The sequence below is a fragment of the Pinus tabuliformis genome, chromosome Q (genome assembly GCF_031772625.1).
Source record: "Pinus tabuliformis cultivar Carrire ecotype Pingquan chromosome Q, CPIR1, whole genome shotgun sequence".
Lineage (NCBI taxonomy): Eukaryota > Viridiplantae > Streptophyta > Pinopsida > Pinales > Pinaceae > Pinus > Pinus tabuliformis.
The window spans coordinates 1,362,518,550-1,362,535,991 of NC_142296.1; the positions used below are offsets into that span (position 1 = coordinate 1,362,518,550).

Consider the following 17,442-nt stretch of genomic DNA (forward strand, 5'->3'; position numbering starts at 1 on the left):
CTAGATACTCTTGCAAAGTTGACATATTACATTGATCATCATGAATTGCTCAAATATTCTAGATACTCTGGCAAAGGCCTTGACCTATTAAATTGACCATAGTGAATTGCTCAAATTTTGTATGAGCCAATACCATATTGAGAATGTAAAAAGATCTTTGTTATAATTTTTGTCCTCGGCCACATTTTTTAAAGTTCTCAAAGCTTATTTATAGCTTGTACGTGTTCTTGAATATGAATTTGCTTTGAAGATGATGGAAGAATTTTAGGTGGAAGAGATGTTGAATGGTCCTTTGTCTATGCATGTCAACCTGTCAATCAAAGCTGACAAATCTGTCAAATAGACCTAGTTGATTTAGTCCATCTAGTTCATCAAGTCCTCTGATTATATAGTCAATTAATTTAAGTAGTTACGTTAACTGATAATGTAACTGGTTGTAACTGGTTGCAATAGTCTAAGTCCACAGAATAGAAGATACCTTCCATATGACAGGAGAACTGAGACCTTTTTTTACAACTTGTACATAAATTCTTGAAAATGAATCTTCCTTGAAGATGATGCAAGAATTTTAGGTGGAAGAGATTTTGAATAGTCCTGTCTCTGGAAATCAACTTGTCAATCAAAGTTGACCAATCTGTCAAATAGACCTAGTTCATTCAGCCCATCTAGTTCATCAAGTCGTCTGGTTAATTAGTCAATTAATTTAAGCAGTTATGTTAACTGATAATGTAACTGATTGTAACTGGCCATAACATTCAAAGTCCATAGAATAAAAGATACTTCCATATGATAAGAAACTTGAGACCTCCATCAGGATGTAATCATCACAAATCTCTAATACAGTTTTCCTTCTTAGCATTACATGGCTTTCATGTATGATCTTTGACATGTGCTATGAATGCCATCTTTACACACAAGCAGCAGCTACAATGTCAGGTACCCTACTCTGCAGCTATGCCGTCCAGAAAGCCAAGTAAACAAGTCAAGTTAAAACACAATTGGGTACTAATAACATGATCGCTATAGTCCACTAAGGATGAGTGAAGCGTTATGCTCTTCTTCATGCCCTGATGATGAGTGAATTGTATACTGAAAGCACGTTAGTTCAAAATCTTACATGCAATGAAACCAAAACTTCAGGGCATTATGTTGATCTGCAAAAAGAAAAAATGAGTCAATTTGTGTGCACGTCAAGAATGAGGCTTTTTAGTTTAAAACTACAAGTTGAAAAGTGGATTTATTCAATACCAACAAATGCCTTTTCATAAACGAACAAAGCATATTGATGAAATAACTAGTAAATTGTTTCTCACTGGAAGGAAACCACTATGCCAAGGACATTCGCAAAATAAGATGATACAATAAGCAGATGGCCTAAGCAATAAAATAACAGACGCTTTATTTTTCATGATTTGCTTATCATTAACAGTGGTAATAAACATGGCAGCATTTCAAAAGTACCTTTGTAGATGAAAAGGTGCCTCATTTACACAAAACTTTTTATCAATTTTTTCATTTTCAGTAAACAATAAATATACAAGCCATGTTTCTATAGGATATGAAGAATTCTAAAAGATCAAATCCCGAATGTAGACAGGAGTTAATTTAAGGTCATAGCCTATTGAAAAGCCAAATCTGTGCAACAAATTGACTGCTTAGTCTAAAAAGATATACATACCCAACCCCTATGGATTTGAACCTGTGACTTCCAAGGTGGAAACACATGCTCATAACCGTTAGACCAACTCATGATATATACAAATTCTCTGGTTGAGATTTAGCTATACCCAGTGCTGTTGATCCCATATGTGTAGAGAAACTACTCAAAGAGGACTCTAGGCTGAAGATAACATAGGAGTATGTTGCCTCTGCATACGCTTTCGCCTGGTTGTCTCACCCCATGTACTTTTAAATGACATTCCATTGAGCCTATCAACATCATGATTATAAGACTTGGGCCATCTTAATATAGCATTTGTTTCTACATTGTCACAAGAAGCCCTAGAAACACCAGAACATCTTGAGCGCCGGCCTTTAGGCGGTATAAACCAATGACCTTTAGAGGAACAGGTTCCTCCATTTCTTCCTGTAAACCCAGTCTGGCAAACATCCCCCATCGATCTCATAAGCACTCCAATGGTTTGCAGATCCTGTGCAATTTTTTGCCTGGAAAGAGATGAAATACCTGGCAGTATCTCTTTCTGAAAATCTTTTTGGCGTTTACCCCTTTTCAATGTCCTTGAAACATAATTGATAGAGGAAGAGATATTTTCTGTTTCCACATGATCCTTTACATATGGTTTGCAATGTTCATCTGCATTACTTTCCAAAAGCATCAATGTCATAGACTCAAAATGATCTAGAGCACCAGAATGACTTGACATTTTTTCTGGTATTGAACATTCACAAAGACCTGTTTCATTCTTATTGGAAACAGTATCCTGGGATAAGAATGGATCACCAATTTCTTCATTAAACCTCACAGATGTGAACTCCAAGTGGTTTGTATCACCTGGAATCACATCAGCAAACCATTCTAATGTTGTTTTTGGACCTGAAGAATTCTGTTGATGGCAAGTATCTACATCCAAATGTTTTGAGTTTTTCTCTGACAAAATTCTCAGAAGTGTCTCTGCTGCAATATGTGTAGAATCCGACACATCCCCTGCCCCATATTTGACTGCATCTGCCAATTCTGGAAGTTGTGTGCTACACAAGGAATGTCCTCTGAAATTCAAAGCACTTTTATTGTCTTCTTTCATCTCGTTTTTATCACTGTTAGCTAACAGCTCAGCACACTTTGTCAGTTTTGAGTCGGCTTCCTCAATGCATATAACATTTTCAATTTCTTCTTTTCGTGCCATCTCCATTTCCACTGGGCTTGAATAGGACAAAGCCTCATCTGAGCACAACTTTAGGTTCTTCTCATTACAAATTGAAAGATTACATGTTTTGACACAATGCCCCTTTGATGGTTTGACAGAATCACTTATATCAGAAATAGAAGCCTGAAGAAAAGTATCAGCAGAGCTATTCCCATTCCTGTTTAATTTATCAGTGTTCTCCCTATGAAAATGAGATTCATTGGGCATTGGTTCTATTTGGCTATGCAAAGTCTGAGAACCCAATGGCCTTTCAACCATTTCTTCACAATCATCTATAGCATTTTTAGTTTCCATCTCAATATGCATAGATAGCATCCCACTACCTCCTTTAATATCTAATCCCAAACACTGGATTGTTTTCCCATTCAAATTTGTGTGAAGTGGAGCAGCTATTCCAATTTTTTGAAGGGGGCTAGGTAACATGAACTGCCATTCTGCCTCCCCCGTTTGCTTGTTACCATCACAAGAAAATCCAGGTTCTGCCCCATGCATCTTGGATGTTTGATCTTCCTGAGCAGTATCAATGCATATGTCACAACCTGTAAGTTGAGCTACAGTATGTGAATGGGTTGACTTATTTCTACATTTCTGATCAGTTGAAGAGAGCAGTTGCTTATAAAATAATTGTTTTGCTAAATTTCCTGGATTTTGTACATCACCTTCTCTGGCTTTTAAAACTGCAGATTCTTCACCGTAATTTCCATTCAATTCATTGGCATCATTCAAAGTTGAATCAGAAGGAAAAAAAGACCCCAGATTCTCTTTCCTGGAAAGCGGCACAACTCTGTGAACAAGTTTATTTGTTAAAGGGTGATTGGCATCCCAGTCATCATCAATGTTTTTATGTGCCAAAAAAGACTTTCCAAGTAGATCATAGATACCCATAACCTTGTTAGATTGGATCATCTCTACAGACTTGCTTTCTGAATCTTTGATACATGGCAACTCTAACAAGCCTACAGTAAAACCTGAAAAATCTTCAGGATCTCCCTTCTTGGTATGCTCTGATCTTCGATCCATGTCATTGTTGGTTCTATTTACTTTCTCGATGTTGTCTTGACAAGGACTGTCCTTTTTACTAGCAACAAGGAAACAATCAGATGCACTATTTACCGCATCATTGATGACCCTGTTTGAAAGACTAAGTGTTAGATCTACTTGATCTACTTCCTTAATGTCTCTCAGGTCAATACGACAAGAAACTTCAGAATCCTTTTGAGAATTCCATCCACCATAAACCTGAAAAGGTGGCATTCCATTGGTACATGGGCATTTCAAGGATCTGGAACTCTCATGTAAGCTATTCAATGAAAACCCTGATAAATGAGCGGATGTAGGCATTGGACAAGCAGCAACTTCTTGCTGGGAACTTCTTGATCCATCAGCAAAGATTGACCATCTTAAATCCTGCCCTAAACTTGAAAGACTTCTCGATTGGAAAGAAGATGACAACTGAGTCCCAGTAGATTGCAATGGATTGCAGTTGGGAAACCTTTTACCCCAATTAAACTCAGGAGAGGATCCTTTTGCATCCATTCCATTTGTTCTATTGGAAACAAATGATTGTTCATGAGAGCTAGACTGTGAATCAAGACTCTGCATTGGTATATCTACCACTGCAGGTACATCAGTATATACCTTAGAATGAACTCCAGCAGGAAGCTGACTAAAACTATCTTCATTATTCCCCCCCAAGGCAGACAGCTGAAATGCGCCATTAGAGTTTTCTGTGAATTGCTGAGAAACTGAAGGAAGAGATGTCGCCAATGAAGCAAGTGGTATTTCAATGGGTGATCCTACTGAGGTATCTTTTGCAGATATAGAGGTGCATTGTTGCATACCGATACCTGTAAAGACACCTTGCTTGGACCAAGAATTGACCACTCCTCTTTGCTCCTGGAAAAGAAAGGGCCAAGCTTCATGAATCTCATGAGGAATTCCTTGAACACCATTAATCTCGCCTTCTCTTGTCTGATAGACAGCTGATGGCTTCTCACAAATGAACCCTGGAGTCAAATTATTCCCATTGACGACCTCAGGCCCTGCAAAATATAATGGAAAGTTAGCTATGTTGAGCAAACACCTCCGCTTTTTCACCTACCAGACTAAATACTGAACAATTGTATACATTTGGAATTTTGGACTAAATATATTGTCATTAGAAAAGACAAGTAAATGGAATTGACAACACAAAAAGCATTGAAAAGCAAAATAGGTCATCAAGACGCAAATTAAAAAGAAACCGATAAAAGGATGAAAAAAGATATGTTGGATGCAGTGCGAAGAGAATTAATTGCAAAATGAATATTTGTTAGATAAGATGGAGGAAAACCATAGGGTAAAAGATGCAGAGAACGAAGGGGAAAGTTGAAAGGACAGATCATACTTATTGTTGGAAGTATTGCACTTGGAAGCAATTGTGGAATCATTGTTGATCAAATCCAAAAATAAAGAACAGGCAACAAGATGTGGAGACGTCAGGGGCATAGACTCCAACAGTTTCTTTGATGCAAGCTGCACTGATGCAAGAGTCATCTTTAGCTATGGTAATTGTGGCGTGGCCACAATAGTTTAAAGTTTAAACCCTTGCTGAAAATGTATAATGTAATAGGTGTGATCATACCACCAATAAGTGTTTTTTCGTCTTCTAGAATAGTTATTTGTGAGGTTTGTGGGCTTCTGAACCATTATACAAGGAATTGTCCAGAATTATTGGCTAAAGTTAAGAATGTTACTATATGGTGAAAATAATAGGGATTTAAACATTTTAATAGCACCTTGAGCAAGTTTGCAACAAATATTGAAGAAGTATCCCAAATATACAACTGAAATTAAGGTAAAGTGGGTTATGGTCCATAGAAGGTCCAGATCAAACAAGTCCAGTCAGTCCTTGGATGGGATGACAGTGCAAGACATTTATTCTTGCTCCCACAAGGTCGGACGCAAATGAGGGAGAGAATGCACAGTTATGATAACCCGAGTGTGTGAAAACAGGTCAGGCACAGATATGTTTACAGCTCGCTCATGTCATTCGGAAGCCAAATACTATAGTGATGAAGTTCACCTAATGAAAGGAGGCGATCTAATGATTCTATTTGGGTGGTCCATGTCTATAATTGGCATAATCCTTTTGCAAATAAGCATGGTAGGTGTTGCAGGGACACTAACAAACTTGTGGTGGATTGATTTCAAGCTTCGCATCATGATACAATGATGGAAGGTAACTATTTTGTCTTGTCACCCACTCTAGTTCCTCATATCTATTGGTTCATTTGACATAATATGTTTGGCTCTAGAAAGGGGTGGTTTGGATGTTGGCTAGATAGTGCGGCCCAAGGAGTTTCAAGGACACTAGCAAACTTGTGGTGGATGTTGAGAAATCAATGCTAGTATGATTTAGGGTTTGATTCATCTTTCTTGATAATTACTTGTGAGCTTCTTTTACTTCTTATTTAGTTTATCTTTCATCAAGCAATTACCAAATTATTGTGAAAATTTATGAATCCAACAAATCAGAAATCCTACTGCAGTAAACTGATTTGCATTACCTACTTGTGTTCTTTAGTTTAACAAGTTATTTTCAGAATTATTCAGAAAATATTAATGCAAATACACTACAACCTACACCAATATACAAATCAAGTACTGAAAAATAAATGAGACAACCACACAAAGGACACACTTGTTTTTGGACTAAACGTCCCCAGAAAAACCCAACACGGGAAAACCGGTGCAGCAGATATGAGGGTTTTATTATTAAGCAAATTCTGAATACAACTAGGGTGCCAAATCCGGCTCACCCAATAGAGAATAAACCTAGCAGAAGTACCTCTATACAGATATTTTGGCAGATCCAGCAACTGGATGAACAAACCCCACAGATGACCGTGCTGTCCCCAGTAATGTGCAGCGATGGCTGCTCCCAGCTCTGCGCTGGAACTGCGTCACCTCCTCTAGGAGCTGTGTCACCCTCCCAGTGAACCTTCCTAGCTCAAAAATCGATCTGCTATAATGATGCCTAATCTGCATCACAGAAACCCCAGTGCTGCCTCTGCGTCACCCTCCTGGAGCTGCATTGTCTCTCCCTAGTGCTGCACTGCCTCTATATTATGTATTCTCAGCCTTGGACGAAAGTCCCGCTGCCAAACTACCCCTCCCTGCACTAGAAGCTTATTCTGAAATTCTCAACAAACCACGCCCCAGAATTTCGATCTAGCTCAAGTGTTGCTCTCACTGTGTGTATTCTCCAACTGACCCCAAGCCTTCCTTTATACTTTTCCTGTTGAGAAATCAATGGTTGTGATCTAATCTCTAATCAACGGCTAAGATTAAATTAGACTTGATCCTCATCACTTAGAAGCTTCTCACCCATATTTACATTAATTCACTTTAATTATTTTAATTTCCTAAGTTTTAACTTAGGCACCATTAAAAATAATTAATTATTTGAATAGCATGCACTCTGTGTGGAATTTCTCCAAATGATTTCTAAGTCTTGGAGATCTCATGTGTTCTAGCCCCTCCACAAAATTTCAGAGCTAGAGCACATCCGATGCTACCCAAAAATAAACACTCCCCCTTAGCGAGGAATGTGCTCTAGCAAAACTTCCCAGCAGAAGTATCACACTAATCCATGGCATCGGTCCTCTGCGTTGTTGATGCTCGGCCTACTACCCTTCATCCACTGCGTTGCTACAATCTGTACTACTGCCCATGACACTACCACTATCACTACTGCATTTGTACTACAGCTCCCTCTCAATATGCTGCATCATGTTGCCCATAGCACTGCCACTGCTAACTGTTGCACTACAATTCAGTTGCTGAGAAGTAAGCAACTGAAAAGCCACCCAAAAGCTGACATGTTGGTCAGTCTGGATGCCCCTTGGCGCTTAAGTTACCTATGCTACTAATTTGTGTTGACCCTCTGATGCTACTGCGTTGTTGTTGTATCTGCTTTGTGCCTTCTGCATGCTGCAACACTCCACTACGTTGCTTCAGACTTTGGCACTCTAGCTCTACCACTGTTGCTCCATCATCCCTCGCACCAACTGACTCCCATCATTTCACTACTGTCATTAAGGGCTCCCGTAGCCGTATGTGATCCAAGAGTTTGGGCACCTCAAGGATCCTGCTCTTTTATGTAGTCCTCCCGACTACAGCTCAATATCGTCCCACCTCTTCTCTAAAGGTGCATGAGCACTCATGGCACAATCATCATCGTCCTCTTTTTCAACTTGCGCTAGAGCAGCCTTGAGTCAGACTTGTCTTCTTTGCCCTTCTTTCGAGGGCACTGCGTGGCGAAATGACCCATTTTTCCACATCTGAAGCATCTGACTTTGGATATGTCCTTTCGTTTGTGTTTCCCTTGTTGTCCCGCTGATGCGAGAGTTGCATCCTCCTCTTCCTCCTTCTTGATTCTAACCCTTTTGTTGTTGCTTCCCACCTTGGTCCATCATCTAATCTCTTCCTGTCGAAGAGTTGCCCACATCTCCTCCCAACTGGGAAGAGAAGCCCTGCCCAAGATGCTTTAGACAAAGGTTTCCCAGTCTTTAGTGACTGCAATCAGGGCAGTACTGACCATAAATTCAGCATCTGGTGTAGACCTTACGGAAGTTAGCTGGTCACGGATCCTTTGGAACTTGAGAAGGAAGTGATCGATTTCTTCTCCCTTTTGCATCTGAAACTGTCTCAGCTAACTCTCAAGCAACATCTTCCATTGAACGGAAGTTCCCTTGTACAATGTGGTCAAGGCCTCCCACATTTCCCTTGTTGTGTCTTTCTCAGCAATATGTGGGATTGCATGATCCTTGACCCCATCCAAGATCATGTACTTTGCTTTTGCCTAAGCCTCCTTGTACTTCTTGAGAGAATCAACATCGACCGGAACAACAACTGTCCTCAAGGCATAATCCTTGATGCGATTTTTATCCAAAACTACTAGGATCCTGGCCTTCTAGATGACGAAGTTGGATGCTCCATCCAACCTGTCTTGATCCCTCAGTCTGTTAACGGCCATCTTTGCTCAAATAAATGTCGAACTGGTTCTCTTCTCCCTCTTTCGTTGTTGCCCCAGCAAAACTTGGATCTGGATTTCTTTGGGGCTAGAAATCCTCTAAGGAACAAGCTTCCTCTGAATTTCGATTTCCTTCACAAAAATCCTTCTGCCAACCACCGTCAAACCACCCCTCTCTGATCTCTCTTTGTTGTTGCTCAGCACTGGATCTAGATTTCTTGGCAAGAAATCTTCTGAGGAATTGATTCCCCCTAATTAGCTTCTGCCCCACTAGGTATTGTTCTGCACCAACAAAATCAGTACCCCACCAGCAACTCCAAATGAAATTTGCGTTGCACCTCTAGCCACGACAACAGGAAAAACGAGACTCAACAGTCTCCGCACTAGCCCAGTAACCATTGCTTTGCCCTCTGCATCAATAGCGTCACCCAATCAGGCTGACGCAGGTTCTGCATGAGCCTCCCTTGGTGACTGTGTCACCCCTCCTCTGCTCTCTTGGCTTGAAACTGCGTTGTCTCTCAGGGCATCTGTCTTCCCGGACAGATTTTCCTTTGTCCTTTTGCTGATGGCTTCAGTCCTCCTTGATCTGCAATTGCTCTGACACCATGTGAAAATTTTTGCATCCAACCAATCAGAAATCCTACTACAGTAAACTGATTTGCATTACCTATTTGTGCTCTTCAGTTTAACAAGTTATTTTCAGCAATTATTCAGAAAATATTAATGCAAATATACTGCAGCCTACACCAATATACCGATCAAGTACTGAAAAAATAAATGAGACAACCACACAAAGGACACACTTATTTTTGGACTAAACATCCCCGAAATAACCCAATGCGGGAAAACCGGTGCAGTAAATATGAGGGTTTTATTATTAAGCAGATTTCTGAATACAACTAGGGTGCCAAATCCGGCTCACCCAACAGAGAATAAACCTGGCAGAAGTGTGAAAATTTTTTAATCTAGCAAACCAGAAATCCTACTGCAGTAAATTGACTTGCATTACCTACTTGTGTTTTTCATTTAACAAGTTATTTTCATAAATATTCAGAAAATATTAATGCAACTACATTGCAGCCTACACCAATATACAGATCAAGTACTAAAAAATAAATGACACAATCATGTAGAGGACATACATATTTTTGGACTAAACATCCCTAGAAAAATCCAATGCGGGAAAACCGATGCAGCAACTCTGAGGGTTTTCTATTATTAAGAAGAAGTTCTAAATACAAATGTTGGTTTCCCTCCCGGCAAACCAGTGATAAAGAAATACAATGGCGGAAAACCTGAGTGAGTTTTACCTCACTTCACCCGACAGATTCCAGCTGATCCGACAACAAAACTGGCTGGCCCTGGCTACAACTGCGTTGCCCCTTTGCAGTAACTACGTGGAGCTCTTTGAGGCTCTGCGTTAACTCTTCTGCCCACTGCGTCAGCTTTCCCCGGCAGTGCCGACACTCTGCGTGGAAGGCAACTCTCTCCCTCTGCGCTGGCCCTTCTGGCTTTGCGTCAAGGTTGCGTGGGCCCAGACTGGCCCAACGTCAGCTCTCTTGGCTACTACGCTACCTCCACAAGCTTCTCTCCGCCTCTCTGTCTGTATTCCCGAACTATCACTACCCCTCAGCTGCAAGATCTCCCCAATCTATTTCCCTCTTGAGAACTTCTGACCTCATAAAATTGATTTCCTCAATCTCTCTATGTGTCTTCTCCAACTGACCCCAAGTCTCCATTTCTACTTTTCCTATTGAGAAATTAACGGTCGTGATTTAATCTCTAATCAACGACTAAGATTAAATTAGACTTGATCCTCGTCTCTTAGAAGCTTCTCACCCATATTTTCATTAATACCCAATTTTCCTAAGTTTAGACTTAGGAACCCCATTAAAAATATTAATTATTTTAATAAAATACAATTCGGGTGGAATTTCACCAAACGATTTTTAGGTCTTGGAGATCTCATGTGTGCTAGCCCCTCCACAAAATTTTAGAGCTAGAGCACATCTAATGCTACCCAAAAATTAACAAGAAGTACCTCCACCTAGAGACAGATATTTTGGCAAATCCAACAACTGGATGAACAAACCCCACAGGTGACTGCGTTGTCCCCAATGCTGTTCAGCGATGGTTGTTCCCAGCTCTACGTTGGAACTGCATCACCTCCTCTAGGAGCTGCGTCACCCTCCTAGTGAGCTTTCCTGGCTCAGAAATTAATCTGTTGTACTGATGCCCAATCTGCCTCACAGAAACCCCAACGCTGCCTCTGTGTGACTGCGTCAACCCCTCTAGCTTCTGCATCACCCTCCTGGAGTTGTGTTGTCTCTCCCTGGTGCTGCACTGCCTCTCTATTATGTATTCTCGGCCTTAGACGAAAGTCCTGCTGCCGAACTACCCCTCTGTGCACTAGAAACTTATTCCGAAATTCTCAGCAAACAATGCCCCAGAATTTCAATCTAGCTCAAGTGTTGCTCTCACTGTGTCTATTCTCCAACTAACCCCAAGCCTTCCTTTATACTTTTCCTGTTGAAAAATCAACAGTCGTGATCTAATCTCTAATCAATAGCTAAGATTAAATTAGACTTGATCCTCGTCACTTAGAAGCTTCTCACCCATATTTACATTAATTCACTTTAATTATTTTAATTTCCTAAGTTTTAACTTAGGCACCATTAAAAGGAATTAATTATTTGAATAACATGCACTCTGGGTGGAATTTCTCCAAATGATTTTTGGGTCTTGGAGATCTCATGTGTTCTAGCCCCTCCCCAAAATTTTGGAGCTAGAGCACATCCAATGCTACCCAAAAATGAACAATTATATGTGTATGAAGATCACAAGAACAATAGACACAAGATGTAGGCACACAGCCAAGGCAAAACCCCTATAACGGGAAAACCCAGTCAAGAACTCTTCCTTCAGTAGATTCAAATCAAGATGAGACACTTTCAAACTTCTAGACCTAGAAAAAGACCTCCAACCACCAAGTCAGCCCTTCCTCCTTGTAGATGCCCTTTTATCAGCCTTCCAAGTGTCGACGCTTCAAGGCGCAGCTTCAGATCAGAATTTCGGCCCCAGCAGCAGATTTTTGAACCCTAGCTTCAGAACTTCAGCCTTGCAACAAAAGATAATTTCGACCCTAGCTTCAACCCAGTATCTTCGCACATGTGAGAGAAAGGTAGCCCAAAAACTCGATTTTCTTCTTCCCAGCTTCTCTCCTTCTCTGACAACTTCGTACTCTTTTCCAGCGACTACTTCGTAGAGATCGAACTTGCTGATGATCCTCTCCAAATGAAGTTGAATTGCTCAATACATAGGCTTCTTGTGAGGTCGAATTGCCCTAATCCAATTTGACTTTTTGAGGGTAGCGCCGACTTGGTGTGGAGTTGACAAATTACCTTTTTTGACTCAAAAATAATTATTTTTACATGATACAAAAGCCCAAGAAGGGTCTAATTATAATGACAATGACTCAAGACAAAACCTAGAAGCCCTCAATGGGGACTTTGACCTAGAAAACATTGACCCAAGCATGAAACCCATGTTTTAATAAGTCATTTTCTTTAACAATAAATTTTTTTTAACAAGTACAATTATGAAGACCAAAGCTAGTTACATTCTTCAACACTCCCTCTTAACTAGGGAGGTATTCATAATTACATATATATACAAGTACATGGAAGATTTCAAAATTCTTGAACTACAAAGAGTTCTAACACACTCAGTGTTGCAGACTAGATTCCTGACCAAGGTAATCTATCCGGGTGGGACTAAGATGGACTCAAGCTTTCAGCGAGTCTAGGTACCATCAAGTTTACTTACTAACCATCAACCCAGGGATCTAGGTGCGTATCCAAGGTCAGAGCTCCATGGCCAATGCCACCCTCCCTCTTCAAGATCTAGACATCAACACACAGGTCGGCTAGATGTCTTCCCAAGCATCTGCCATTAGATGCCTCATCTCTCCCTATCAACTAAATCTATAGTATCGAGTACCCCAAGCATGCTTCTAAAATATTCAAACTTCTTATTCGGAACAGACTTCATTAGCACATCAACTACATGTTCATCTATGGGAATATATTGTAGTTTTACAACCCCATCTTGTACCAGGCTCCTAATGTAGTGGTACTTGTTGTTCAGACATCTTGATGTTGCTTTGATTTTTACAATTTATTATGGTAGGATCCAAAGGATTTCCAAACAAATCTAATAAAATGTTCCTTAACCAAACAACCTATTTTCCTACTTCACATGCAACGACATATTTTGCTTCAGCACTACTTAACGCAACAGGATCTTGTTTTCTACTCATCCGTGAAATCATTGCAAAACCCAAACTAAAACATCCACCTGTAGTGCTTCTTCCATCAGTCTCATTGCAACCCTAATCAGAATCGGTATAGCCTATTAACTTGACTTTCTTTCCATCATACTTTAGGCAGTGATGTATAGTGCCACATAGATATCTCAAAATATGATTGGCAGTTATCCAATGGTCATGACGAGGCTCCAACTAAAATTGACTAAGAAATTCACGGCAAAACATATATCATGTCTTGTATCTACTAGGTACATCAGAGAACCCACCAACTTACGATAGCTAGTAGGATTGACGAGACTAGAGATGCAGCTTCTCAACTTCCTGAGATTAGTGATCATGGGAGTAGTCATAGGTTTGGAATCCATCATACCAAATCTCTGCAATATCTCAATTATGTATTTACCTTGACCCAAATATATTTCTCCAGGTTTCTGCCAGACTTCCAAACCCAAGTAATAGTGCATAAGTCCCAGATCTTTCATCTCAAATTCAGTGGCTAGCATTTTCTTACATTCTTGTATTTTGCACTCCACGCCTGTAATAAACAAATCATCCACACATAATAGTGTAATGTGCGGTTCATTGTTCACCACCTTGATGTAGAGGACTGGATCTGCAAAACTTTTGACAAACCCAAATCTTAAGAGATATGCATCCATTCTTGCATACCATGCCGTAGGAGCTTGCTTCAAGCCATATAGGGCTTTCTTGAGTCTGCAGACATGTGTATCTTTGCTATTTATTTTGAAACCTTCTCGTTGTTCAATGTATACTTCTTCATCAATGGTTCCATTTAGAAATGTTGTTTTGACATCCATTTGATGAATATTCCATCCCATAGTAGCAGCTAGTGAAACCAAAGATCTTATAGTAGTATACCTGGCAGTAGGAGCAAAGGTTTCTTCATAGTCTATGCCTTCTTTTTGTGAGAAACCCCTTGCAACGAATCTAGCTTTATATTTGTCTATGCTTCCATCAATAGCATGTTTGATTTTGTAAATCCATTTTGAAGTGACAACTGATTTGTCACTTGGTCTAGGAATGATTTCCCAAACCCCATTCTTCATGATGGATTGATATTCTTCTTGCATCGCCTTCTTCCATTCTTCTTGATGAGCAATTTCTTCAAATGTAGTTGGTTTAGCTTCTATCAATTTTGTCATATATGTTGCATATCCTAAATATCTCTTTGGTCTTTTGCTTTCTCTAAAAGTTCCTTTAGTAGCTCCATGTCCTTCGACATCTTCAAGAATAGCTTTTAACCAATTTGGCCTCTTCCTTGTTTCGGGTATGATCATAGGTTGAATAGGCTCACTTGGTCCTTCTTTTTCTTCTTGGTTTGTAATTGACTTATCATGATGCCATTCTTCTTCAAATAGTGCTATATCTTCGTTATCATAATCGATCAGAATATCCTTGGATCTTTTGTAGGCATGATTTTCATCGAATATAACATCCCTGCTCACTTCAATTTGTCTTCCTTCCTTGATGTAGATTCTATATGATTTTGAAGAAAGATTATAGCTAACGAAGATCCATTTAATGCTTGTAGAATCTAACTTCTTTTGCTTGTCCTTTGGAACATGGATGTATGTGGGACACCCAAAGATTTGGAGATGGTCCATAGATGGCTTCTTCCCTGTAAAAACTTCTTTTGGTGTCATATTATCAAGGATTCTATGAGGACTTCTATTTTGTATATATATTGTTTTCATTGTTGCTTCTCCCCATAGAAACTTCGGTAGATCTTGATCAAGTATCATAGTTCGTATGCATTCTTCAAGTGTTCTATTTTTCCTTTCTACAACTCCATTCTGCTCGGGATTGTAGGGAACAATGAGCTTCCTCTTAATACCTGTTTCTTTATAATATGCAATTAGTTCTTTTGAAGTGTATTCCCCACCATTGTCGGATCTTAAGTCTTTATCTTTCTTTCAATTAAGGTCTCCACTTTAGATCTAAATTCTTTGAACTTTTCAAATACTTCATCCTTTGTTTTGAGAAGGTAGAGCCATGTCTTTCTAGAATGATCATCAATGAAGGTCACATAATAAAGATGACCTCCAAGAGATTTGTTAGACATTGGCCCACACACATCGGAATGAATGAGGTCTAATATTTCTTTAGACCTTGTGTCATTGCTTGTAAAGGGTTTCCTTGTGTTGAAATTTCTAAGTCTGACACATCAGAAATCCCTACTGCATTATCTGGTTTATTATCTCCTACTTGTTCTTTCCATTAACAAGTTATTTATAAATATAAATACCGAAATAAACACAAATGCAACCTTAACTCATATACAAATCAGAAACTAAAATAATAGACAAACACACAAGGGACACCGTTATTTTTGGACAATCGTCCCCGAAAAAACCCAATGCGCGAAAACCGGTGCAGCAGTTCTAAGGGTTTTATTATCAAGCAACTTTCTTGAGTACAACTAGGGTGCCAAACTGGCTCACCCAACAAATATTTCTACACGACAGTAATACCTCTTCTCAGAAGCAGATATTCAGCGTCTCAACACTAGTCTGCCCCACGAAAATCTTTTTGGCGCTTCTCCAAGGCTCTGCGTCAAACCTGCTAGCCTCTGCGTAGCTCTGGAACCCTCTATGTCAGCCTTCTACTTCTCTGCGTCATCTCTCTGGCCTTCTGCGTCACCCACGCAGGCCCCTCAGCCTCTACACAGTCTCTAGCTACGTCTGCGTGGCTCCTGCTACCTCTGCGTGGCCTCCTCAATCACTGCGTTGGCCCTCTAGCACTATCTCTGCCTCTCTGCTATGTACTCACTACCCCTCGCTGCAACTCAGATCACTTGTTCGAATTTTCTCAGCAAACCCCGCTCCAAAAAATTGAACTAACTGATCAATCTTGGTGTATCTCCAATTGACCCTCAAGCTTCCTATTATACTTTTCCTGTTGAGTCTTCAATGGCCGAGATTAAGTCCCTAATAAACGGCTAAGATTAGATTTGGCTTGATCCATGTCATTTAAAACCTTCTCACCCAGTTTTGTATTAATACCCATTAATATTTTAATTTTCCTAAGTTTAGACTTAGGAACCCCATTAAAAATATTAATTATTTTAAAATCTCTCTAACCGGGTGGAATTTCTCCAAACCATTTCTGGGTCTTGGAGATCTTATGTGCTTTAGTCTCTCCACCAATTTTCATGGCTAGAGCACATTCGATGCTACCACAAATCAACACTCCCTCTTAGCGAGGAATGTGCTCTAGTAATGCTCCACCACTGAACATCACACTGATCCTCCAACATCGGTACTTGCACTAATGCTTGGCCTGCTGCCCAACGTCCACTACATTGCTACCCATGGCTCTGCCACTGCCACTACTATAGTTGTACTGCAGCTCCCTCTGCATCCATGTTGTTGTTGGTCCTTCCTCCCAACACTGCATCTGCACTGCAACTCTCTCACAAATGTCGCAACATGCTGCCCATAGCACTGCCACTGCAACTCAATTACCAAGAAGTAAGTAACTGATCTACCCAACTACTCACCTCATTGTCAGTCTGGAAGCCTCATGATGTTGAAGCTACTTCTGCTGCTATCATGTGCTCCCTCTGCTACCTCTGTGCTGCTGCAAACACCTTTGGGCTTCTCGCACTACTGCAGCCCCCTCTGTCCCTTTCTACACTACTGCAACCACCTCTGTGCCTCTCGCATTGCTGCAACCCCCACTGCGTTGCTACAGACCTCTGCACTCTAGCACTGCCTTGTCGCTCCATCCGCATCTTGCTTCTACCGACATCCGTCATCCTGCTACTGTCATTCAAGGCTCTTGTAGCCAGATATGATCCAAGAGTTTGGGTACCTCAAGGATCCTGCCCCTCATCTTCTATAGTCCTCCTGACTGCGGCTCGATGTCACCCCACCTCTTATCTAGAGGTGCATGAGCACTCATGGCACAGTCGTCATCAGTCTCGACTTCTTCCTTCACCTAGCCAAAGCTACCTTGGAGTCAGAAGCCTCTCCCTTATTCTTCTTCCTGGGATACTGGGTTGCATAATGACCCATCTCCCCACAATGGAAGCACTTCACCTTGGAGATGTCCTTCTTCTTCCTCTTCCCCTGCTGTCCCGCAGATGCCAGAGCTGCATCCTCCTCCTCTTCTTTCTTGATTCAACCTCCTTTGCTGCTACTTCCTGCCTTGGTCAACCATCTAATCTCTTCTTAGCGAAGAGCTGCCCACAT

General features: G+C 40.5%; 1 protein-coding gene across 1 annotated transcript in view; it reads right to left on the reverse strand.

Moving 5' to 3' along the window:
• Nucleotides 1-1,835: 1,835 nt before the first annotated feature.
• LOC149224985 (uncharacterized) overlaps nucleotides 1,836-17,442 on the reverse strand; it is a 113,693-nt gene continuing 98,086 nt past the window's right edge. The window contains exon 5 of the mRNA XM_089388324.1: nucleotides 1,836-4,927. Within this exon, the coding sequence (XP_089244450.1) occupies nucleotides 1,836-4,927 (3,092 nt within the window). The remainder of the gene's footprint in view (nucleotides 4,928-17,442) is intronic.